General features: G+C 32.1%; 3 protein-coding genes across 3 annotated transcripts; 1 reads left to right on the forward strand and 2 right to left on the reverse strand.

Annotated features, from left to right (window-relative positions):
- Positions 1-5,685: 5,685 nt before the first annotated feature.
- LOC120169705 (auxin-responsive protein SAUR78-like) lies at positions 5,686-6,137 on the reverse strand. The gene has a single exon (XM_039177826.1). It carries the CDS (start codon positions 6,054-6,056, stop codon positions 5,700-5,702), a length of 357 nt encoding a protein of 118 aa, XP_039033757.1. The 5' UTR covers positions 6,057-6,137; the 3' UTR covers positions 5,686-5,699.
- Positions 6,138-8,488: 2,351 nt separating this feature from the next.
- On the reverse strand, positions 8,489-15,755 carry LOC120169974 (CCAAT/enhancer-binding protein zeta-like). Its single transcript, XM_039178045.1, is given in 17 exon segments — positions 8,489-9,597; positions 9,699-9,921; positions 10,183-10,542; positions 10,641-10,723; positions 10,871-10,960; positions 11,187-11,330; positions 11,435-11,518; positions 11,615-11,764; positions 11,917-12,009; positions 12,514-12,585; positions 12,887-12,967; positions 13,084-13,152; positions 13,542-13,617; positions 13,971-14,090; positions 14,489-14,564; positions 15,001-15,477; positions 15,480-15,755. Coding segments are annotated over 17 exon segments (3,129 nt in total). The 5' UTR covers positions 15,691-15,755; the 3' UTR covers positions 8,489-8,877.
- Positions 15,756-17,529: 1,774 nt separating this feature from the next.
- Positions 17,530-19,253, forward strand: LOC120170017 (40S ribosomal protein SA-like). Its single transcript, XM_039178082.1, has 5 exons — positions 17,530-17,743; positions 18,125-18,387; positions 18,477-18,674; positions 18,758-18,974; positions 19,067-19,253. Exons 1-5 carry the CDS (start codon positions 17,599-17,601, stop codon positions 19,162-19,164), a joined length of 921 nt encoding a protein of 306 aa, XP_039034013.1. The 5' UTR covers positions 17,530-17,598; the 3' UTR covers positions 19,165-19,253.
- Positions 19,254-26,312: the final 7,059 nt, after the last annotated feature.

A 26,312-nucleotide genomic window follows, 5' to 3' on the forward strand; every position in this document is an offset into this window, starting at 1 on the left:
GCAAAACACTCTATTTTGTGGTATGCATGACAAGTTTCGAAGTCGACTATTATCCCAAGATACAGTCTGTGTATTACCTTAAATCGACTTGGTAGTTCATTGTAAGATTAATACCACTCGCTGTGAAGTTTTTAATGGAATTATGCTTTGCCTTCCATACTTTCATGTAGAAGACAGTGTAGCCATTGAGATTGTAAAACTGAAATCATCATCGTAATAACTATATGGGAGCTTGCTTTAACTATGGGCATGATGGCTTGACAAATAATGTCGGAGTCCAAGTTGGGATGGTCCTGGTTGATCCCTCTAGCACAAAATGTATGAGGACCTATGTATATTGTTAGTTCCCATATGTTATTTTTCCTCTTCCTCTTCGATACACAAATCATCCAGTTGCATCCGTTATCAAGTTGGACACAATAGAATACATATTTTTGGTGGTGAATCAGTCGACTCTAGAGTGAACAAAATTACGAATTTTGTAATTTTTAATTGCAATCATCGCTTCTTCCTTGGATGGAAACTCCATTTTGTTATATAACTCGTCATTATTTACTGATGAGTTAAATTCGTATTCACCAACATTAGGCATATCCGTAAATTTTACCCCGTACATTACACCATAGTCAGCTTCATACATGTGTGTTGGAGGTTCCATGTGTATTTTTATTTATGGGAACTTCATCTACATCATTATCATCGGAGTCCATGTTAAACTGCGGTGATTCTGGCTCAACGAATAGTCCAGTCTCAGTATCATCCACACCTGGCTCACGAAGAGGTTTTATGGCGGAGATGAGGGTTCCTCTGTGATACCGATATTTAGGTCTGAAAAGCTGGTAGTTGAATATTTTCCCTTGAACTTGAATGCATCGTGTCATACGGGTTTTGAACTTAGTGTTGTGTCGCAGACATCTTCACATTGAGGTCGAAGAAGCTCGCAGTTGAATGTCTCACCCTGGAACTCGAAGGCATCGTGTCAAATAAGTACTGAACATATTGTTGTGTCAAGGGCATCTCTATATTTAGGTTAAAGAAATTGGCAAATGAATGTCATCCCCTTGAACCAGAAGCGATGTTGTCATATGGATTGTTCGTGGAGCCACCTCGGTGGAGATCGTAACAAGTTGTTGATGAATGTATCCCCATTAAACTTGATGGGATAGTATCACGATGTGGATTTCCCATTAATGAGTTAAAATCATTACACATTACTTGAGTTGGGATGTTAACTTGATCAACTTATTGAGGGAAGCATAATGACATACCACGAACCGCAGACACTTCAACAAATATGGCATACATTTGTGTATTAGCGTCTGAATTTTGATTCTGAGCATCAACAATCATAGCAACATTGTCATCGTTGGAGAGTTTGAACACTATATAAGTTAATATAAAATAATGCAGTTGGAAATCTGTACTGAAGTGAGGATAGTCTTCTAGTACTTCCAACATGAATCTTCCTTGAAATTTTAGTGATCACTTTTTCAAGAGTGAAGTTTTTCTTGAACGATATTCTGACAGAATGATTTGAAGTGAACATAACGCCGGTTTCATCTTCCCAAATTTCTCTATCATAATAAACAATAGATGAAATACATCTCATTTTGAGAGTTTGAAAGATTGAGAGTCTTACATCTACAAAAATAATAGCTGAAATACACCTAATTAAGAAAATAATATAAGAATTAAAATATAAACTAATGCTAAGAAAATCATAATATTTTAAATAACACAATTTAATATTATTACTGTATCGAAAAAATGTCTCAAGATATAATATCGTCTTCCATTTTACAACCGTAAAAAATAAAAATAAAAAATAATTAGTACAATAAAGTTTTGTCAAATAATTAAATAAAAAATAATTTCACCTTCTAAAAACTATAACAAAATCTATTTAACTTGATAGAATGAAGAATGTGAAAGTAATTTTGGTGTGGTTTGATGTTTGCATTCGGATGTATTTATAAGGGAGGGGATGGGTGAATAACTAAGATTTAAGGCTCGAGTAATAATAAAGTGCATAATAATTTAAGGAGAATAATGGAAGACACGCCTCATGATACGCTCCTTCATGTACGTGTCAGATTTCCCTACGAAGGCACGCTTCATGATCCGCTCCTTCCAACGTGATGCCAGCTCGAACAAAATCTCGCGAATGCAATCCGTACCTTTTCACTATAACGTCAACTTATATAGAACCCCACGAAGATACGCTTCATGATTTGCGCTTTGTTAAAAAATGGTGATTATTGGCCTCGGAAGACCCAACAGCTTTACAGCAATAACGTCGTGTAGTTAGCCCATTGTTTGCGCACACAGATCCAATAATAGGTGGCCGCTCCCCAATCATATAACTCTGCTGCTTTCTGCCCACCTCAAATGCTTCAACTAGAAATGGATTGACAGAGTACAATGAAGTAATTATTATTTTCAAAATTTAAAATTATTATATATTTTTATCTATATTTTATTTTTTTGATAATTTTATAAATTATCGCACTTTTAAAATTTTAAAGATTCGTCATCTTTATTTTTTAACAAAAAATCTTATGTTGTTTTTTATTTTAATTATATTATAATAAAGAAAGTAATATAATATGTTCCCTAATACTTCTAAAAATATAATTAATATTGCATTATTCAATTTAAATTTGATACAATTATATAATTTTAGATGCAAACAATGAGAACAACATCGAATCTAGAAGTAGATAGGGCATACCAATTGATTCAAATGGGTAATTTGTCATTTTAGTCATTAGAAAATCATCATTGTAAGTGTTTTTTAATGGAAAATTTATGCATTTGACCATCCAAGAATTATAATTTTATTTTGCTTCCCCTAAATGAAATTCTGACTTCATCTTTGAGTATATGTAGTAGCAAGCAAATTTTGAAATATATAGAGTTAATTGCATCACATGTTCTCAAAGTATGAGCTTCATTTTAAATTGGTCCTTAAACTTTTAAATATTCTAATTTCATCCCTAAAACTATCACTATTATTCTAAATTAATCCTCAAACATTTGAACATTTTAATTCCATCCTCAACCTATGGACTTCATTCTAAATTGGTCCCCTAACTTTTTTAACATTCCAATTTCATCCCAAACTATACACATATACTAAACACATCCTTTGTTAATAAAATCGTTAGGCCAGGTTATATCAATGAATTCTTTAAAAAAATTAGAATATTCAAAATTTTAAGGACCAATTTAGAAAGAATGTCAGCGATTATGGATGAAAATAAAATATTCAAAAGTTTAAGGACCAATTTAAAACGAGGGTTATAATTTGGAGATATGATGCGATTAACTCAAACATATATTAAAATTTTAATTAAAAAATAAAATACATTATTAACTCTTTAAATATGTAAAATAAATAATTTTTACCAAAAGAGAAAAAATGTCTCATTCACTGAGCATGGCATGTACTTTATCATAGAGGAAACAAAAGGAAATAACAAAAGTAAAGATGAGATGCACACTATTTTTACAACTGTGTTCTCCACTCATGATTTGGACGTCCAGTCTTCGTTCTTTTATAAAACTATTCAATTTCAGGGACTAAATACTATTTTAACCCATTTTCAATCGTAGCTAATTGTTTCCTAAAAATAGTAACATTTGCTCAGGGGCGAACATAAGCTTATGGGACAATGCAAATTTGCTGTTCCAATCATTTAGTTGTAGGGAATGGACGAGGATTACTCATTCGTAGCTTCAAAAGTTGGACTTAACTGCTTTTAGGATATGTTAATCATTAGATTAAGTAGTTAATTGAATTCAATTATCGATATTGTTAATGCGATATATAAGAAATATGAGATTGAACAGGTAAAATGTGTAGTCTTTTAATTTAAAGGTAGATAAAGGAAGGATTTGTCTAAAATTACACTTGAAACTTAATGTCAATCGAGACTCAAACGATATTCTAGATTGACTTATTATATATTTAGTGTCAAAATGTATGTTTTCTTACTTTTTATTTTATTATAGTTACTTTATCTTTAATTTAATGTAAATTAAGTTTTAACTCGATTGATTGATTATTATTGTAATATTTTAAAGATACGAGTTCACGCATATAATCTTTTTGATGATATTTACACCATTAGCTAAAGGAATCGTTGTTGTTTCTAGAAATAACGAGTTTGAACACCAACGACTACAATAATCATTGAACGTTTATTGTTAAGCGATTAAAAGTACTTAAAACAAAAAGCTAATTTATAATCAACTCAACTTAATAATAATTATTAAAAAAAGACATTACTTTTGCGAACTTAATTATAGTCGGAAAAGAAAGGGAAAAGTAAAAGTGTGGATTATTGAAAAGTTAAGGCGTGGATGTTACAAAAGCATCGCCAACAACTCAATCATTTGCACCTTAAAACAATAATCATTCCCTAATTAATTTAATTCGAAAGGAAAAGAAACTAAGGTATTTATGTCAAAAGTGTTAACGACGTGTCACAAACAATTTTCTTTTTGAATAATATATATTTTAATAAATTTAACTTTTTTTCTTTCAATTTTAAAAACTCGTGTGACGTATATCTTTGGTCAAAATTTGTCATTTTGGAAATTAAATTCGTAGAGACACCTGAAAATAGCTGAATAAACTGCATAAATTGTATGAGCAAAACCTGAAATGAAAAGAGGGGACCCAAAGTGGGGTAAAATTGCAAAGACTTTCTCTCTTCACCATCAACATCGTCTGCCAAAAGCTTTTAGTTCTTAAATTGACTGAAATTTTTGAGTTGCCATCATGCTCACCTGAGCTCACTCATATGAGTTTTATTATTACCATAGAATTATCCAGAAATTTTTAAGATGGAGATATTCTTTTTAATAGTCTAAGTGATTATAAGATATTATTTATTTAAAATATTTTTTAGCTAACGTATATATATAAGTTGTTCGAACCTAGAATTTATAGGAATAAAAACACTTTCTTTTACCATTGGAATCACGTAATGAATTCAGATAATTAGTAAATAATGACGTTATCAAAAAATTATTAGTGTGCAGTCAATTTGAGTGTAAATTATTAAAAGAAACTTGGTTAAATTTTGTATAAAATGTTTGAGGATTTATTTTATCAATAAACTAATTTTTTATTCATATTAGTCTAAAACTAAATTTTTTAGTGATAAAATCTCGTAGTGTCGTATCATAAAATGACAGAAAATGAAAAATTATTAAGTTTTAAGACTAATATAGATAAAAGGTCAAGTTAGAAAAAATACCAAATTAAAGGATTAAAATGTGACTTTATCCCTTTCCATTGGGTTAATTAGGAGGAATATTATGAAAAATTAGGAAAATGGTGACAAACTAAAATTATTTAAGAAATTATGGTGCTTTTTACATTAATTAAATGCTTGTATCGAACATGATGAAAATAGGTGGAAAGAAAGAAGATTGGAAAGCTGCCAAATTTCCATTTCCCAACCAATTTTGGTTGTGAACAAATGAGAGAGACATTCTTACAAGCATTTAATCCCAAAATTCACAGTAAAGAGGACTCAAATGTTAAAAAACAATTAATGAGTTAATCTCCTCATTAAAAGGACATTCCTAACACTACTTAGATCCCATTATTTTGCGTTCATGCCCTTCATCTTTTTTACAAATTCAACAAAGGCATCATCATTTTCCATTTCCTTTTTGCTTTTTGGTTAGCAATAGAACTCGGCCAGCTCTTCCATGGCACCCAATTGAGCTCCATCGTTCTCGAGCATCCAAAGCAAGTGCTCGAACAAAACGACCTCGCAAGAAAGCACGACGTCACCGTCTTCACCGCCGCCGGATCGGCCGATCAGCTCTTGGAACAGAGGGTGGCGGATGATCTCCGACCTCACGAGGTATCTCCGTCGCGACTTGCCTACGTAAACCGCGTGAAGACCTGTCTGGATACTCGATTTCTCTTCGGAATCCGATGCCGCTATGGCGCTGCTGGTGCGGGTCAGTTTCGTTAGCGACGGCCATCTTTTTATTGCAGACTTAAGCTTTGTTAGCTTGCCGATTTTCGCCATATATATATTGCTTTGAAATTCAAAGTCTTTTTGAATATAAAGAGAGAAGGGGACTGTTGAAGAAGAGCAAGGAGCGTTGTGTTTGAGTTGAAGTGCAGAGAAAAATAGAGGAAGCTTCGTATATAAAAGAATGGAGCGGGACATTGATAGAGATGAATAATAGGTCAAATTCTATAAAAGGTCCCTGAATTATTTTCATCAAATAATTTGACATTTTTGTTACAATTGTTGTATTTTACGGAATTAATAAAAAAATTGATATCATAATTGGAAATACATATTTCAACATAAAAAAATAGAAATGATGAAATTACAGTAGAGGGATTAGATCTGAAAAGCATATATAGTAGAGGGAGCTATTATGGAATTTGACCGAAATAGAACTGCAAACGGGAAATACCAAATACGAGCTTAAGGCCCACTGTTTTTATATACCAGCTAAGAAGAGATATTTGGGGTGCAAAGATCAAGAGATCAGTGCCCCCTGTTTGACCAATTGGTGGGGACATTTTGTTCGAGAAAATTAAATCATTTGTTTATTTTTATTTGTTAGTAATGCCTTTTTCCTTATATTTTTCTATATAACTTAATATATTTAAAAAAAACAAATTAGGTTGGGTCTAGGGATCGTTATGAGTTGGTAATTCCATCAGAGTATAATATAATTTTACCTGTCATTCGATCCGATCTAGGATTTTAATTGAAACAAGCATATAACGGTATTATAATAATTATCTATGTACATATAAAGCTCAATTATACTATTATTTTTGAGTCAGATATTATTTACTCTAAATTTAAACCCGATTCGGGTCAAATATTAAGCCTAATTAGGTAATTATTTATTAGAGTCACTCGTCTACCATTTCTTTTAAATATAGAAAAGTTGTCCAGTGCTATTTTTCTTTCACTTATAAGATTGGAATATAAAATCTTATATTAAACTTTTTTCATCAATTGATTTAGTGGTCGTTGGTAAAATAATAAAATAGTAGGGGAAATTGTGGTTTCAATGTTGTTCATGAATGATTAAAAGCAGCAAAATCTAGCTGTTGGTTGGTAGGCAGTCACCATTTGCAAACACTAAATACCCATTTCGTTTATTTAATTGTTTGTTTTGGTTTTCCGTTTCAGAATTTGTTGTATAAAACACAAGTTTGAGCTGGTAGCACCTCATCCTCCCCCTTTTTGCGTTACAATTTCTATCAACTTTCGTCTTCCCCCCCCCCCTCATATTATATATTACGTACGTTACCAAATCAACTTTTTATGACCACTCACAATCTATACGCGCATTTTAAAAAAAAATCATAATAGTATTTATTTATAATTTTTCTTAATTATCTATAACGTACATACATTTCGTAGAAGTAGCTACTCGAACAACAAAAACCTCTTAGAAGAATAATTCGGAGGTCTCCTACGGAAGTTGCTCTCAACCTGGCGTTTGGGGCAGCCTACTATCCTACCTCCCCCTTACCCCATTACATATGGGAATAAGGGTCAGCTAATTTTTTTTTAGCTAATGTATTTGAAAAATTATTCTTATTCCCTCACCTTAATCTTAAGTCTCACATGGTAATTACGTCAAAGGAGACCATTGTTTTTTAATCTTCATAAAAGAGTATCTTAGTTGATAAATAAAGGGAATTAAATGATCGAACAATTATTTATTATAAAAGGGTAATGGGGGCTAGGGTTATGGTGCATAGACAGGCAGTTGGGTAGCTAGAAAATATTTAGGCAAACATGCAACAAAATCTCAATATTTGGATCAGTGTGGTTTAGAAGAAACATTTAGGGATCACGTGGTAGATTTCAAGGGATTTCATGTCATGTGCCAAGCTTGATATCAGCTGCTACTATTCATTGATTACCTTCATTTTTCTATTCTTAATTATAGTTACTTGTCATAATACCTCACCAGCTATTAATAACAAATGAAACATAAGATATTATTTATGGACAAATTATAGTTAAGAGATAGAGAGTCGTAATTAATGGTTTCATAGTTTCAGTGAATTGAAAAAAATGATACGAGGCGTAAAAAGGAATAAAGAGAAAAAAAATGAAAAATACAACTAGCAAAGGAGGTACATCACATATATACTCATAATTCTGACATCTATAGTGCTCAAACCCAGATAACCAAGGAATAACAACAATTCTTTATCATGAAGACCACTTGGTTCGTATATAGTTGAATGGTAAAAGTTTTCATATTTCTTGAACTAAAATTGATCAAATTAAAGTAGAAGTTAGATCCAAAACTAATGCGTGATTCAGGAATCTATAACAAAATTTGACCTAATTACGTGCACACATGCGATGAGTTAAGTGAAATCTTAATGAATCAGTTATCCATTTTGTTCTGTTGTTTCAATAAATTTTTCAATCGCCATCACAAAAGCTACTACCTTAACTCCAAAAAATTCCATCAAGTTCTTGTATATGAGAAAACCAATAAAATTATAGTTTTGTTAAAGACAATAAAACAAACTTTTCTACCTTGAACAATTCCCATCCCTCAGTTCACGATACATTTGCCCTCCAGAAGATGTTGCAAATACTGGAATGTGGAATCATTTACCGGACTTACCTTCAATTCTGACGCTGAAAAGGTGAGGATATTTGTTCATTCATCAGTCCGGTGCAAGACATGTTTAATCCATCGTAGATGGAGTGTATGAGTTCCAAGGCATTAATCCTCTGGCCCAAAATTAAACAAATGTTCACAATGTTATACCATGAGATTTCGAATAAGCGGGGTGGTTACTTTACTTAGATGACTTCTTTTTCCCGGGTTTGGACTTTTTCATACTTACAGATTCTTTCTCGGACTTCTTTTCCCGGGTTTGGACCTTTTCGTACTTACAGATTCTTTCTCAGACTTCTTTTTCCCGGATTTGGACTTTTTAGTTTTCATCGGTTCGTCCTCGGTGGGACTATCCTCATTTAGCAAATGCTCATAGTCTTCAAGACTAGCAAAGGGAGATGCTGAAGTCTCTTTACCAGACTTCCTTTTCCTTTTCCTTTGATGAAAGTCACCCTCATCATCACTAAGATCATCTGCATCTCCAAGAGCTATGACATCGTCACCATCATCATCGATCTGATCACTTCCAGCATCAGAATCGAAATCCTCTCCATCAGCAAAGTCCGAGGGTAAGTCCATCTCTTCATCACTGTCATCACCTATCAACTCATCATCATCTTCATCAGCAACATGGTCTAGATCATCATAGTCATAGTCCCCATCTGAATCAACAGAAGGATTGGTTGTGTCCAACAAATTCTCGATCTCTTCGTTGTCACTTTCATCACCACCATCCATATAATCATCATCCATTTCATTGCCACCAACATCAAACAATTCTTCAGCGGCTTCTTCCTCTGCAGCTTTCTTCTTCTTCTTCTTTGGTTTCTTTGAGGAATGCATTTTGTTCAAATAAAATTTGTGGAAGACGAGATCTTCTGGAGGAACATCTGTTTCCTCTAACAACAGAATCTCTTGCCCAATCAAATGGTTGTTCATATCAAGCTGAGAAAACAGAAAAATAAGCAAAAAAATTGAAGCTATCGGTATGGCAGCAAGGACTGAAACATCAAAGCAAAAGGACTTTGAATCAGAAGATAACTAACCTTTTTGGCAGGCTCAATTTGGGATCCACCATGCCATGAGCTTGCTTTTGGTTTCTTTTCCATGAACTTGTCTAGAAAGGCAGTAAGTGATAGGTCATTCAATGGGTTTCCATTGTAAATAATATTGACTCCGGATAGAAGAGTTGAAGCCATGGTGGCAACCGAAGGGTGAACATGTGTCGAAAGTACCATCAGCTCCCACCAGCTTGCACGATCAGCATTGCTGTAGAGATAAGACATACACAGTCACTGAATAAAATCATTATTGAAAACCCCAACAAGATCAAAGATAAAATTCTGGTTCAATTGGATATGAACGAGTGTTAATAAGAAAAAATCCCAAAGACCATGAAAGTTTTTTGCAGTTCCTCTCTTAACCGACACAGAGAAAAACTCTAGCTTTCTTAATAATCAGAATGATAATGATGCCGATTTATATAAAGACAACTTAGTCATGCATGCTCAGATATATGCTGAAACATACCAATAAGATGGTTCCCTGTGCCTGGGATCGTATCCTCCAGGCAAGAAAGATTTGGTAGTGGATTTTGGTGGTTTTGATGAGTTTCGATCGGATATTGCCTTGGGTTCCTGTACACGGAGATCCTTCGGAGTCTCTCTTATAATCAACTCATCTGCATCTTCCGAAACATCGTCATCAGAATAAGACGGCAAAACATCTTCATCTTCTGAAGAATCACTATTGGCAGCTTCACCAACATGGATATCAGCGTTATTTTCTTCTTTCTTTGATGCCAAGTTAGGTTCAGCAACAGTTTCCTCTACAATATCTTCAAAATGTTCAAGATCTTCATCAACCGACTCATTCTGGATCATCGAATTCCTGAACAAGAGAAAAGCTTTCTGGTCAGAAGAGAAAAAACTTTTACGCGTAACAAAATTAGGTGCATGACACATCTAAATGAAACAAGTGTCATTTACCATAATTGTGGCCTTGCTTTGAGGACTTCTGATATAAGAAAAAGGAAGCCACAGGCATACTGGGGAGGTTGTTGAAGTGCAACCTGTCAGATGTTCGAATTGTTAAATGTTAAAGATAGTACAGAAACCGAAAACTACAGAAATCAGACAACACCAGTTCACTTGAGGAACCAAAAGAAACTGTTAAAGTTTGTAGATATACACCTACTTAGAGTGAGTGCAGTGCCTACCTGCAATATACGTTTTGAAAAGGCAGACACGCGTTTCAAATTGACATCGCTTTTCATGGCTCTCAAAAGAAGTCCAATAAACATTTCAGCCTGAAACAATATGCCATGTGAATTTAGGGTAATATTTTTTGAAGAAATAGAATCCACAAACATATGCATGCTAACATACTACTAAGCGAATTGAGATGCTGTCCTTGAGCAATAATCAGAAACAAACTTTGCAATCATGTTCAACACAATTACAAAATGCCAGAAGCATTAGATCACAAACATATTGCATTGACAAAAAAAATTAAACAAATTCAGCTTCACTTGCCTTAGACGAATTCATAGCAGCAGGAAGCAACAGTTTTGAGTACAAGGCCCGGTAAAATCGGTCGCTGACAACCTGATTCTTCGAAGATATCTTATCAAGAAGCATTAGTGCTTGAACTCCTACATTGAAGTTCTTGGAATGAACCTGAAAAATTCTCCATGTTAACATCCAAGATTACCGAAAACCTCATCAATCCACATGTTCTAGCTGTCTAATAAAAATAAAATGTCATATTCTGTTCTGCCTACCAGTTGGAAGAGAATTGGAGTTTCTATATCAACTATGTCATCAGCTTCATTACTTGAAACATAAGGAAATGCTCTATTAACTCCCTGTAGATGTGCAAAAGGGGAAATCGTGGAAGTTGGAAACAGTTGCAAATCTTTTTCAAATCAGCAGAGTAACTTTCACACAGTGACAATACTTACCATAAGAAGAGCAGACAGAAGCCTTGAATCCAATTCAACATGTGATTCTCCGCTACCTTTTCTCTTGTTCTCCTTTGACCTATGAATATTTTTCACTGCTTTGTTTTCTTTATCTGGTTGCTGACTTTTTCCTGCCTCAGAAATCAGTACCTGAAATTGTGAAATATAAAATCTCCTTTCCACAAACTCACTAATCAGACTACAACTACACATTTAAATAAAATATTAAATTACATCCAAGGAGTTAGTAGGACCGAGTAAGCAGCAGGAAATCCAGCCATACAAACTAAAGCCACACATACCTTGAAAAGTGCAAAGTATACTTCTATCAAACGTTTTGCTACCCTTGGCCCGTCTCCTTTGTGCGACAAACGAATTTGGCTCAAAAAATTGACCTGTACATGGAAAAGGGCATATTAGTGAGTTCCCAGATAAAACAAACTAAAAAAAATAAAATAAAATTGCATCACATCTTTGACTAATGGAGTTCAAAAGTGTAACTGGCAGAACTTAAAATTAAGACCTTCCAATAAACAGTCAATTGATAATTCTTAAGAATGCAACCAGCTCAGACACTGTTATATCGGTAAAACAAAACAAGTCATCAAATATATAAGATGAAGTTCTAACTATCACAAGAAATTCCAAATATATTGACAGTAATAGAACTTTCATATCAAGTCAAAGCAAAATATTTTGCGGTAAGAAGTATCTTCAATAATTGCTAATAGATACAATATACTTGCTTGTCCTTTTACTTTCTCCCTCAATGACTTGAAGTAACATTTAAACTTCATTCGCTAATTAACAAATTTTCATGATTCACTATAGAAGGTAGAAAATATTATACAGTACAATATTTATAATATTATAGTAATACAAGAACTGGATGAACATACAGCATGGTACTTGGCGCGTAGTCCTAAATGAGGCCGAAAAAGGAAAGTATCCACTTCATCAATAACCACAGCCTGCAAAACAGGAAGCTATTAGCAAAAACATAATGCTATATGCAACATTAACAAGTGCAAGAATATCTGAATTTTTCTCAATGATAATTCCTCTGCATTCACTTCAATAGTTCCGAATTTTGGTCCTACAATTATGGATGCCATCACCTTCTCTAGTCTGGAAGGTAATTGATTTCATATATCATATTATATGAATATGTCCCAACTCAAAGCAAAAGTCTCACCTATAACTTGGTATGCATAACGCAACATCTAAATACAGCACAAATGCATAAAAACACAAAGCTACCAGAGATTATACCTTCATATTAGGGTGATCTGATAGAAGGTTTGATAAATAAAAGTCTGCATTTGATGCACCCTTACTTTGAGGATCTCCAAGCTGTATATAACCAGAATATGATGAAAGAAAATTATTACAGCTTAAAAAGCTGTTACAGTGTATAGGCTTCAATAGATGGAAAAACCTAGTGTTCAAGTAAATTAATATCAACTTACTTTGTTAACTAGAGAAGATAGCAGCTTACGTTCTTGCTCCGGTTTGCTCTTTAGCAGTGCATACATGGTCTGCAGAATATAAAGAAGTTAAGACATTTGTAATACTAGCTAATGGAAACAAGAATAGTAGACTAAACATTTCCAATTACTCATTTTAGTATATGTTATTCCATCCCCCAAAGCAAAACCTTGACCTTGCAAAACGCAGATCAAGATACTCTAGATTGATTGACCTATGATCTATTTTCAATTCAACTAAATTCAGATGCATCAAGCCAGCTTAAACTATCATGTAAAATAGGAATTCCAACAAAAGGCTTCAACAAAAAGATTAAAAAGCTTCGATGATTGACTGATTGCACAATTTATACAAGGACTCATTGTAGTCAAATCTTCCACAAAAAAGTGAGATCTGCTAATGATCAGAAGTAATGCATAGGTTAGCCGATATGACTAACCTTTAGTGCCTTATCTTTCAGAGCCAGTAACATATCTCTCGATGCCTCCTCGACAGCATTGACAAAACGCTCATACCTGAAAAAATTGAAGAAAACCCAAGTTGTATTACCTTTGGATTGTTTTTTCAAATCATTTCAGTTTGACACTCGAGTTGTTCAGGTTTGTTACAGTCATTGGTACAACTTTTTGAGTTTGAAAATTAAATTAGTTTAGCTTTGAGCTATACTTTGGATGGTTTGGTTCGGATCATTTTGACAGATTAATTTTGATTCATGTCATCTTGGCTTCGGTAGGTAGGGTTGAAGTTGTTAATTATGAGTCAAATTGGGTTAGATCAGTTTTCGACTTAAGACAAGTAGAATGGATTTTCTGGGTTCGGGTTAGTTTTGACAGCTCTGGACTGGAAGAGGGAAAAATGTCAAGCATACCTCTGCTTCAGGCAGTCCTCCCAATACCAGAAAAGCAGTAGGGAATAGCCATCTTTTGTCTCTGGAAGCTCGTTCACAGGACGTTGTAAAAGTGTTTTCAGCTTTCGATCAGGCAATAACCTATAAAAAAATGAAGTGTGTTATAATTGAAAAAAACCATCAAATTATGTCAATGTACGCTTCCCACCTTAAATTTTGGGAAATCTCCAGACAAACGAAATCTAGATATCTTCTAGAAGTGCATAGCAGGGATTCGTTTCAGTAATGTCATAATCTTTAAAGCCAGATAAAGGACAGCTACTATAGATGGAGGTTACCAATCTTGGGCACACGTCTGAACACATAAAGCTCTTATACCTTCTACCTTAGCCAATATTTACTGAAACTTTCACTCTATCCTAATGTAACAAGTAAACTACATGAATGAATGAGATTGAAAAGAAACCCTAGAAGAAATAAAGAAAGAAAGGTGATTTAGTTATGCACCAGTGGAAGGGAGGGAGAGCGAGAGTACTCACTTTGAAATAAAAAGTTCTTTTAAAGCTTCGAATCCAGTAAATGCATATCGCTTTCCTACTTTTGATGTTACTAACCCTGCAACAGTTAAGTCAATTTGAACAATAACAGTTCAGCAACTAGGAGGAAATATCCAGGAACAAATAAATAAAATGCATATAATAATATTTGAGTAGATCAACACATTTTTGACATTTGTACATTATTCAAATAAACTCATGAATAGATTTTTGAATGAACAACATTCAACATGTAAAATTAACCCATTGCCACAGATCAAATTCAAGCATACTCATAAAAAAATAACTTTTACTTTTTAACAGCAAGCAACTACACCCCCAGTTTTGCATATGAACGCAACTAAACGTTCATTAAATGAGCATAAATTCAGTAATGACCAATGGGTCAAACACACCACAACCATAGATGAAATGCATTAAAACCATAAGCTAAACAATCAAAACTTTCCCAGCTGCTTGAAACTTAACATCAAAAACAGGAAAAAAAATCGTACCCAAGAGTCCATCAAGCGACTTCAAATTAGCAACAGGATTATTCGCAACCACGAATGAAAAGGCGGAAACTTTATCAGCAGCCGTCCCTGACCTCTGACTAGCCAAAACCATCTTCATATCCCCAGACTTTCCTTTCGATAACTCGTAATCTTTAGCGTACTGCCACATCAATCTTTCCCCAAGTTCCCTCTTCTTCTCGGCTAATCTCTTCAACTCCTCCACGTTTCCAACAGCTACAGCCTTTTTCACCTTCCCCTCCTCTCCAAACACTTTCTTTTCCAACTCTGATTCATCCTGGTACCACGCACTCAAAGCACTCGCTTTCACCAAAGGCAAAGCTGGAAAATTCTTTAACTTATCGGGCTCTCTAGAAAACCTATTACTCTGGTTGCCGTCTTCAAGAGACAAAACTGGAGGCTTGGGCTTCGGTCTTTGATTGTTTTTCGTGTTTTTATCAGTTTTGGAGTTTGGGTATTGTTAGATTTCTTCTCAAGCTGAGAACTATGGTTTTTGGTGTTGGGAGTTTTTGGAGGCTTTGGAGGTTTAAGGGGACCATCTTTTCGAAAATCGACATCGTTGAAGCCCGAATAAGGGAGGGAAGAATTGGCAGCTAAGCCGAGAGAGGAAGCAAATGACGCTATATCGGATTTCAGGAGATCAACGTCTTGTGGGGCTTTTGAGTTCGACATTTTTGCTTTTGCATTAGGCTTCAAAGAGAGAAAAGAGAAGGAATATGAACGGCTTTTAGCCGTTTAGGGTTTACAACAAGATCAATGGTGGCCAAGTTTTTGGGTCTAATTATGCTTTTACTCCCCCTATTCAATGACTTAACAAAAACATTAATCTATTTATTTGGTTTTCATATTGAAATTGGTTTAATTAATAATTAAAAAATTACAAATTAAATATTTTTTAAAACAATAAATTAAATCTAAGTCAATATTTATATCTAATTTAATATTCAAATTAGAGGTGTGAGTAGTGAGAATTAAAGATTTAAGTGTTAGAATAATGTTAATAGTGTGAATGGTGATAGGCTATCAATATTATTTCATTTTGAATTATTGATTATTATCTAATTAAAATAAAATTATTTTTGTTATTCACATAATCACATTGATAAAATTAGTGTTTACGTTAATATATGATTTAAGAGTTAACGATTTGTAACTACGAAGTAGTATCTAAATTATTTTTTAAATATTGATAATAAACAATTCTTATAAATAAAAATACTTAATTCAAGACTTTTAGGATAACTAGAGACGAGGTTACATAGTGTCTCGGAGGGCAGTTGTCCCTCATAAAATTTTGGTATAATGATGTTTTAAGTTTTTTTAGTTTACATATGGCTTAAGTATAAAATAAGTGCTCGAACAATATATGTTTTCACGAATAGGTGTCTAAAGTATTTTTCGGCCCATCCAGTTGCCTGATGTTATAAACGTTACTATCTTAGGTGTCTGATGTTATAAACATTATTATTTTAGGTGTCTCGTGGCTAATGGCCGTTAAAAAATCTCGTTAAGTAACACGTGTCATAATCTGATAATTTTAAAATTGTATTTAATAAACTTTAAAATATTTTATTTTTCAAAAGCCCCAAATTTTCTAAAATAAAAAAAAACATAAAATCTCTTATTTTATTCTCATTTACTCCAACTGTCGTCATTTTTTGGCCACTTATACGTCGCCGACCACCTATTAACCGGTTACAACTCTTAATTTCATCTCAAAATCTAAAAATTTTAAATCTCTAATCCCTAAAATTTCAAATACTCAATCTCTTAAATTAATTTAATCGATTATGATAAGTGGTTGTTTAATCGATTGTGGAAATTGACCCTTGGTCATTTTGTCAGTCAATCGTTTGGATTTTCGTCGTTTGGCCATGAAAATTGAAATCACTAAAGGGAGGGGAGGGGAGGACGCACGGGTTTTTTTTAATTAATAATATTTTTTTAAAAATTTGAAATTCTAAGTATGCAGCACATGTCACTTAGCGAGCTTTTTTAACGGTTGTTAGAACCGAGACATTTAAAATAAATTACAACGTTAGAGTGGTAACTTATAATTTAGGCACATGGATAGGTCAAAAATAATTTAGGCACATGTTCATGAAAACATGTATAATTTGATAACTTATTTTATACTTAAGCCTTTAAATATTAGTCAAATAGAACTTTGTTCTTCTCAATTTTTAAATTTAAATATTTAATCATTTTTTATTCTTTTGGTATAAAATAATTTTTGTCTCCCCCTCGACATTTGATCCTAAATCCATCCCAAAGAATAAACTATCTTCTACAATTGAAATCACTTAATGTGTTCAATTGTTAAATTTATATATAATAAACTAGATACATATATAATGTTTGGACTTCTTTGGGAATTTGACCAAAACATATATAGCTATTATCCCTTTTACAGGAAATAAAAAAGAACAAGGAGCCTGTAAGTGTCATTTCCTTTAGCTAGGGTTTCCGAAACATAGTTTATAAACAAGTGAAAACTTGGTTAAGCTGTCTCGCCAGTTCCTCCTTTTGCCTTTTTCCCGTTCACAAACTATTCTCTGCGGGAAAGCCAGAAACAACAACATGGCGACTACAACCCCAACATCCGCAAGGCAGCTTTCTCCTAAAGAAGCCGACATCCAGATGATGTTGGCCGCCGAAGTCCACCTCGGTACCAAGAACTGTGATTTCCAAATGGAGCGTTACGTTTTCAAGCGTCGCAATGACGGTAATTTTTTTATTTTTCTTAATTTTAAGATATTGTTCTTCTTCTTCTGTTTTTGCAGCTGAAATTTGAACTTTCAGTTCCTTTTTTGCATGTATTTTGTCTATTAAGATTTGGGTTGTTTCTCATTGTTATACGTTTTTTGGGATTCTTTGATTTATTAGATTAGCAAAGCATCTGCATTTTTTAGACCTGAAATCTGTTTTTATGTGTTGATTTTAGTGTGTATATATAGTCAGTGTAGATATTGATACAATTGCTTACTGAAAATGTTACCTATTGAATTTATAATTAGAGAATGATAGTGTATTTGGTTATAAGTTACATGTAATTATGTATTAGTATTTGTTTTTATGATTGAATTGTCTTTTATGTCTTCAATAGGAATCTACATCATCAACCTTGGCAAGACCTGGGAGAAGCTTCAGCTTGCTGCTCGTGTTATCGTAGGTATCGAGAACCCTCAGGACATCATTGTCCAATCCGCAAGGCCCTATGGTCAGAGAGCTGTGCTGAAATTCGCACAGTACACTGGTTGTCATGCAATTGCTGGAAGGCACACTCCTGGTACATTCACTAACCAGATGCAGACATCTTTCAGTGAGCCTCGTCTTCTTATCCTCACAGACCCGAGGACTGACCACCAGGTAAATTGTATGGAACAACTGAATTGATTTGAGTTTTATCATGTATTGAATGTTTTGGGTTAATGAATACTTGAGTTGATTCTCTGCAGCCTATCAAGGAAGCTGCTCTTGGAAACATTCCCACTATTGCCTTTTGCGATACCGACTCACCAATGCGATACGTTGACATTGGTATCCCTGCTAACAACAAGGGAAAGCACAGCATTGGTTGCCTTTTCTGGCTCTTAGCAAGGATGGTTCTTCAGATGCGCAGCACAATTGCTCCCGGACAGAAATGGGATGTGATGGTAAAAGATGCAACACTATCATAATATGTCTATGTGATTTGTATGTTTTACAATCCGTGTTCTAATGCATGATTTCTGTGTAGGTGGATCTATTCTTCTACAGGGAGCCTGAGGAAGCTAAAGAGCCAGAAGAAGAAGAAGCTGTTGCTGCCCCTGATTATGGACTCCCTCCTGCAGACTTTGGAATGAGTGCTTTAGCAGGTGACCAATGGCCGACACAAATAGGCGATCAATGGTCTGCTGATATGGTTCAGGCACCTATTTCTGGTGTCCCTGCTGCTGTTAACTGGGGTGACCAAGGTAATGCATATATGCTATATTTCTGTTTATATTATTTAATCCAACATCTTATTGTTTCCTTTGCTTAACCGACTCTGAAATTTCGAATGCAGTTGCTGTTGGTACCGATGGGTGGGATGCTGCAGCTGCTCCAGCACAAATCCCTGGTGCACCTGATGTTGTGGCTCAGACTCCCACAGGTTGGGAATGAGAGGGGTTTATCTTAGGCTTTGACAAAATGTTTTGCCATTTTGCACTTTGTTATGATAATTATGGAATTGTGTGTTTTTGGCTCAATTTCTTGAACATCTATGGCTTTAGATTTTTTTGGTATTTTAATGTTGGAATCATAAGTTATGAATTTACAATGGCTTCTTGTTATCAGAAGGTTTTTAAACTGTATGCTCTGCGTTATCCTTCAACCTAATAATCAACAATGGTAAAATAAAGAAACTTTAAATTCAACCATACATTTCACTCTGTTTCAATGCCATTTGATTCATAATATGCCAAAATAATCAACGATGATGATATCATTTGATTTTACCGAATGCTTGATTTTACCTAATATTGTCATCGTGAGATAAATATTTTTAGGTGGAGGTTCTCTTTTTCTCTAATCTAAGTTTTTTCTCAATATTTTTGTATCATTTTTTCTTTTAGTTTTTATTCAGTAAGTGATAATATCAATCTTAATATTGATAGTCAAATGTCAATTATTATTTTTTTATTATTTTTTTTTTTTTCATATCAAGTTTTTTTTTAGTTTTTCTATTTTAAATAAGAATCTATGTTCTTGTGACATTTTTCTCTACTCTTATGACACGTTTCTTTTGACTTTTTGTATGTTCTTCGTATATGTATGTGGTTGTATTGGTGCTCACACAAAGATCTCCTCGATATTTGTTTTTTATTGGTTTGTCGGTAGTCATGTAGTGTTTGAACTCCTCTTTAGTAAAAAGTTTGTCGATATAATTAGAATCATGGAGTGAAACAATCTGTCAAATTGTTAGATTCGCTCACCACTCTTTTATCACTTCGTAAAATGTCTCGTTCGACAGAGACAAAGAGTTTGATAGAGTATTGAGTTTCGATTTTGAATGTCATTTTTAATAGAAGGTATCGATTTTCTTTGTATTTTTTAGTTTAATATTTTTAATTTATGTATAATATTTTTAATGATTATTATCCCTAATTTTCTTTTTAAGTATATTTAATTTTAATTTTTCTATTGTTTTTATTAATGAAATCAAATTTTCATTATTAAAAAAAGAATTAGGTGGAGAGCGGAGACCTCACAATATCGAAGTTAAAGCTTAAGCTCGCAACTTAATCACAAGTAGTGGTTATAATAGAAAGAAATAAAATCTATTAATCTTTATACTATATGTAAATGTGATGGAACTCTAGTTTTATTATTTCCCGTCTTTGTATTTTTTGGAATAGAAAATTTAATTTTAAACTAAGTAGTAGTAGGGATGGTAACAAAATTAGCATGAAAGAATTTTAACCGCTTGGATCCTAATTTAAAATGTAGTGTACTCCTGATTTTATCTAGTCTTCACAAAATTTTACGGGGATTCTAAGGAACGACATAGTAATATAAGGTTAAAAAATGATGTAATTACAAATTTTTTGAACATAGACTTAATAAAATAAGTTCAACACTACTGGTAATGTTCAAATAAGTACAATATATTAAGTTGCAAGTAGTTAAATATAATAAACAATAACTTAATCGTGTAACTTATGTTGTCGGTAAGTATCGAGACTTGTTTCAAGTAAATCGATATTTTCGATAGTTATAATATTTCAGATCGCAACATACTCTTCAGATAGCAACCAACCTATTTTATTGTCTTGTGAATGAATAAGGCCACATCAGATTGAATTTTGGTAACATTTTAAGGAGCAACCTAAAATGTTTATTATATTAATAATATTAACGATTTAACTTATTTTTTGAACGTCAGAAGGGTAACATTTTAAATTTCAACCAATAATATTATATTGACGTATTATTTTTTCCGGGTTCTAGATAGAATTTAATTTTTTGTAATTCGGTTATATCGATACTTTTTCCCTATGTATCGATATTTTTGAATTGTTAAAAGAAGGAAAATGAGAATGGTATTTAAAAGTATCAAACTTTTCCACATATTTCGATACAAAGGGAAAAGTATCTAGTATTTATAGAAAACATAACCGGTTTAGCGAAGGCAAATGCAAGAATCAAAGAAAAGAAGAAAGGATTTTCGTCTTTAGAATATGTTTTTCATCTAAGCAATAGACATCAATACTGAATAACAAAATTGTAATCACAATTTGAAGAACACATAGGTATGTTTGTGAAACCCTAGTTTGCATTTTTTCAATTAACGAATTTGGATGTAGTGATTAGGCTTTAATTTATAGGGAAAATATGTAAAATAATAGATCGATTATTGTTATAGGTTGAGGGAATTGAAAATGATTGGGGTTAGTAAAACAAGTAGAATGTAATGTTGTAGGTTGAAAGGAAAAAATTGAGTTGTAGATAACTTTATAGGTTGTACATGATCGGTTACTATAATGATCAGTTGTGACTCAAATCGGTCATGAGAAACAGTTGCATTTACATTTACATAACAACTAATTACAACATATTAATTGAAATCTATATTGTAATAAATGAAAGGGAAGATGAAGAAGATGACATCACGAGAAAACTGTGATAGAAAAAAATGAATAAAATGAGAGGTTATGAAATGACAATTGTTCTTTGAGAAGAAGATGACTTGGAGGATAAAGAGACTCATGAGACAAAGGGAAGGCCGAAGCAACCAATGGCCCCATATATGCACTTTTTATAAGTAACCATGTATTTGTCTAATATATTGTTTGAATGGTGGTTATTGATTAAAAGTATTTTAGATGTTTATACTGGTGAAATTTTTGAAATTTTTACAATGCGAAGTGAATGTCGACGGTGGAAGGGAGTTTTACATAAGAAGGTTGGTTATGTCTGTATGTAAATTGAGTATTGTAAACATTATTGATAAAGAAACTTTGAGTGCAAGTGAGAAAAGAAGCAGCAGTGAAATGGAAGTTGATGAGCGAAGAGGATAAAGAACCTTATGTAAAATTGACAGAGAAACACAAAATATATATATATATATAATGTATGGAGGAGTGCACATGAAAAGAATGTATTCCTTGTACTTTAACAATTATATAAACTTGTAACCTTTATTATAAAGGTAACATAACAATTTATTTTGTTTTTAAATAAATGTAGGAAGTGTCGACAAGATATAACTTTAAAAGATTGCATGAATTGATGGAAGATATAGAAGGAAAGGAAAAATTGAATGTTAAAGAATTAGGATTTGATATTTTGATTGAGGTAAAGACACAACCAATTCGTAGGGAATTGTGTTGGAAGTTGATAGAAAATTTTGATATTAAAAACCGTAGAATCAGGACTATAAGACAAATTAGGTTGCGCCTTTAAACGAGTGAATGAAATGAAAATTCAAAATAAATATGTAAAAACCCTAAATGAAATGAAAAACAACCCCAGAATCAATTTTATAAGTAAGACAAAATCAGATTGATGTGTTTGAAGTCTTTCTTATTATGCAAACCTAAGGAAAAACATTTTTTAAGTATAACATTATAGGTAGCGCATTTTTTACTTATTCATCGTTTATGTTATACGTTTGAAACCTTTTATATTTGAACAAAAGTAAGATAGAACATATTTATAAGTTTACCATTGTAGATTGCACATTCTTTTAATTAGAAACTGTTAAGATTATTTGTTTCAAACCATTTTTATTAGGAAACAATACAACAAAACATGTTGATAAGTCTAACATTATAGTTAACACCTTTTTTTAATTGTCAACTGTTTAAGTTATATGTTTGAAACTTTTCATATTATGCAAAAGTAAGACTAAACAAGTTTATAAGTATAACATTATAGGATGCACGTTTTTTAAATTGTCAATCGTTAAAATCATATGTTTCAAACCGTTTTTTATTATGGAACAATCAGACAAAACGAGTTTATAAGTCTAACATTATAGGTTGCGTCGTCTGAATTATTATTTTTACTATTTTATTTACAGTTTATTATTTAAAATTGATTTAGTTGTTGCTGCATGGAGGAGTAATTAATAGAAACAATCCCAATATTTATTTGAAATCAAAACTTAGGTTGTAACATTTTACAAAAATAATTTGAAATCAAAACTTAAGTTGTAACATTTTACAAAACAAACTTGCTTCATGATCCCAAAAATAAGAACCATAACAAGTGCAGAGGTTGGCCCTTGGTTATCAAATTTGGTCGACTAAGTTACAAGGACAATTCTTATCACAATTGTAGTCGATTAGTTTTGGATCGAAAACCTCAATATTATTGCGGCACCATGACATTAAGACTACAAACCTTCAAATCTCTGAATAAATATTTTTTAAATTTATTTTCTTATGATTGACGAGATTGAAAGCTTTCCCGATTCGAAGTCCTCTTAATTCCTCAAGTTTGGAACAAATTTGAAACATTTCATGGACATATATGGCTTTATTATTATTTTTATCCACTGCTTTCTTCAAACAATGCAGTCTAGACTCCGGGTTCTTTCCACTAAAATAAGCATACATACATGTTATGTATAACGCTTCATGATTATTACTAGCTTTCCATCTTTTTTGAAAATTTATATAGGTTTGAGTCCATGAAATGATATTGATATTCTTCATTCAAACATTGTGATAGATGTAGTCGTCTTCGAAGCTTCAGGAAATGTCTTACAACTCAATTGAATATTGAGGAAATCGATGATAGAATTAGACGCCACATACATTAGATTTTTTTACAACAATTCCTTTGGGATTGATTCCACAATATTACAACATTTTTTTTTTTTGCCATTGAAAGAGATAATTACTACAAACCTTAAACCTAAACCCAAATTTATAATAGCCCTCGCACCTTATGATTGACATCATTTCATTGGGATACTGTGTTTTTTAATGACCATTAATTGAGTATGAGACGATTTAATGTTTTTATTTCCATTGGACCCAAATCCCAACTGACGATTCACCCACAATTTCCCCAATTGTATTGATCTTTTAATAAACATTTCTAATTTTTCATTGGTGAGACTTTTTAAACTATTTAATTGAATTGAGAAGGCTTTTGAAACGATTTAATTTAAAATTTTGATCTTTTTATAATCGTTTTCATTTTTTACAAGTATCGATCACTAATACACTTTCAATCATACAACTTTTTCAATATTTCAAAGTATCGATAATTTTATATAACATATTGATATTTAATATTTCGATCTTTTTTTTTTTAATTTTTTGTGTGCAATTGTATTCCTTAATTATATTCGTAACATTTTAAGATTTTTACTTATTTTCTTTCAATTATAATTAAAATGTATCGATCATTACAACATATGTATCGATGTTTTCAATATCGATATTACCTTCAAATTTTTGATATTTAAAAGTATCGATAATAATGTACTTGGTACCGATATTTTGAATTTCGAACTATTTATTATTTTGTTTGGGCAAAAACTATTTTATTAATCTAAATATTAACATAACATATCGCAACCGAAATTTTTATTTAAAACCTTGACATTTTTGTGCTCAATCTATTTTATAAAAAAATATTAACATTACATTGCATATCACAACATACTTTGTTAGTAAACCATAACATTTTTTGGATTAACCTATTTTATTATTTAAACTATTAACATTACAGATCACAACCTATTTCTTAGTAAACCATGACATTATTGGACGCAATCGTATTTATTATATATATTCATAACATTTTTCAGTTTTTACCTTATTTTCTTATCGTGGGAAAATCCAAGACTCCATCAACTTAAACTCTAATAATATTTTAGGCGCAAGCCATTTTATTATTAAAAATATTAAGATTTGTGGTTGCAACCTACTTTCTCTAAAACGATGACATTCTTAGTCACAATCTATTTTATTGATAAAAATATTAACATAATATATCGTAACATATTTCTTAGTGAACCATGACATTATTGAGCGCAACTGTAGTTATTATAACATTTTAAGCTTTTAATTTATTTTTTTTATCGTGTGAAACTCCAATGCTCTATCAACTTAAACTTTGATGATAATATTCTATTATTAAAATAGTAATATTCTAGATTGTAACATGTTTTCTTATTGAACCATAACATTCTTAAGTGTAACCTATTTTATTAATAAAATTACTAATATTACAAATCACAACATGTTTCTTATTGAACAATGATAGTATTGGATGCAACCGTATTTATTATACATACTTATAATATTTTAAGCTTTTAACTTATTTTTTTATCGTGGTAAATTAAAAAATCTCTATCAACTTAAACTCTGATAACGTTTTAGGGGTAATCCATTTTATTATTTAAAATATTAAGATTTCATATTACAACCTCCTTCCTTACTAAAACAAGACATTATTGGACACAACCGTTTTTTATATATGTTTGTAACATTTTTAGTTTTAAAATTATTTTCTTATCGTAGAAAATTAAAAGGCTCAATCAGCTTTAACTCTGATAACATTTTCGACGCAACATATTATGTTAATTGTATTCATAACATTTATCGTTTATAATTTAATTTCTTATCTTTTATAACATTATACTAAAACTTGTTATGTTACTCCGTCTAATAAGTATCTTGATTCCAAGTTATAACATTATCGGTCGCGTTTTTAACCTGTAACCTTTTTTACCGGTCACACAATTTATTAATCTTATTTTAGGCGCCTCGCAACAGAACTCCCCAAATTTTACTCATCCCGAGATTTGAATATAATTCACTCTCATCTCAATCTGAATTGAATAAAATATAGTATAATTTTATTATTCTTTTAATGATTTTTTCTGTAACCAAACAAAAAATTAGAACAAAAATGAAAAAGTTTATCGCAATCGGCCCTTCGAGGGAAAGACCGTTTAGAATGATTTTGAAATTAAATGTTTGGGAGTTTCCACCAATCATTTTTAAGGTGCGATTGGAACACAAAAAATCAGGTAATTTTAATAAAATATTTTATTTTATCAAAAATATCAAATTAAGATCTACAAAAATAAAAAATCGGATTCGGGAGTCGATTACATGAGGGAAATGATTAACACCCCCACATCACCTAGAAATTGGTACCTAGTCATTTAACCTATATTTAAGAATTTGAAATTTTTGAGTTTGAGAATTTATTTTACTTAAAATTCAATATGAATGCATATTTGAGAAAATATGTAGGTTTAAGAAATTATGATGCGAGGTTTTGAAAAAGATATTTACCTACTT

The sequence above is a fragment of the Hibiscus syriacus genome, unplaced genomic scaffold, assembly GCF_006381635.1.
Source record: "Hibiscus syriacus cultivar Baekdansim isolate YM2019G1 unplaced genomic scaffold, ASM638163v2 tig00111769_pilon, whole genome shotgun sequence".
Lineage (NCBI taxonomy): Eukaryota > Viridiplantae > Streptophyta > Magnoliopsida > Malvales > Malvaceae > Hibiscus > Hibiscus syriacus.

Coding starts and splice junctions, on each gene's coding strand:
- LOC120169705 (XM_039177826.1), bottom strand. CDS start 6,056: ATGGCGAAAATCGGCAAGCTAACAAAGCTTAAGTCTGCAATAAAAAGA.
- LOC120170017 (XM_039178082.1), top strand. CDS start 17,599: ATGGCGACTACAACCCCAACATCCGCAAGGCAGCTTTCTCCTAAAGAA. Junction 18,388..18,476: donor ACCCGAGGACTGACCACCAG/GTAAATTGTATG, acceptor GATTCTCTGCAG/CCTATCAAGGAAGCTGCTCT. Junction 18,975..19,066: donor TGTTAACTGGGGTGACCAAG/GTAATGCATATA, acceptor TTTCGAATGCAG/TTGCTGTTGGTACCGATGGG.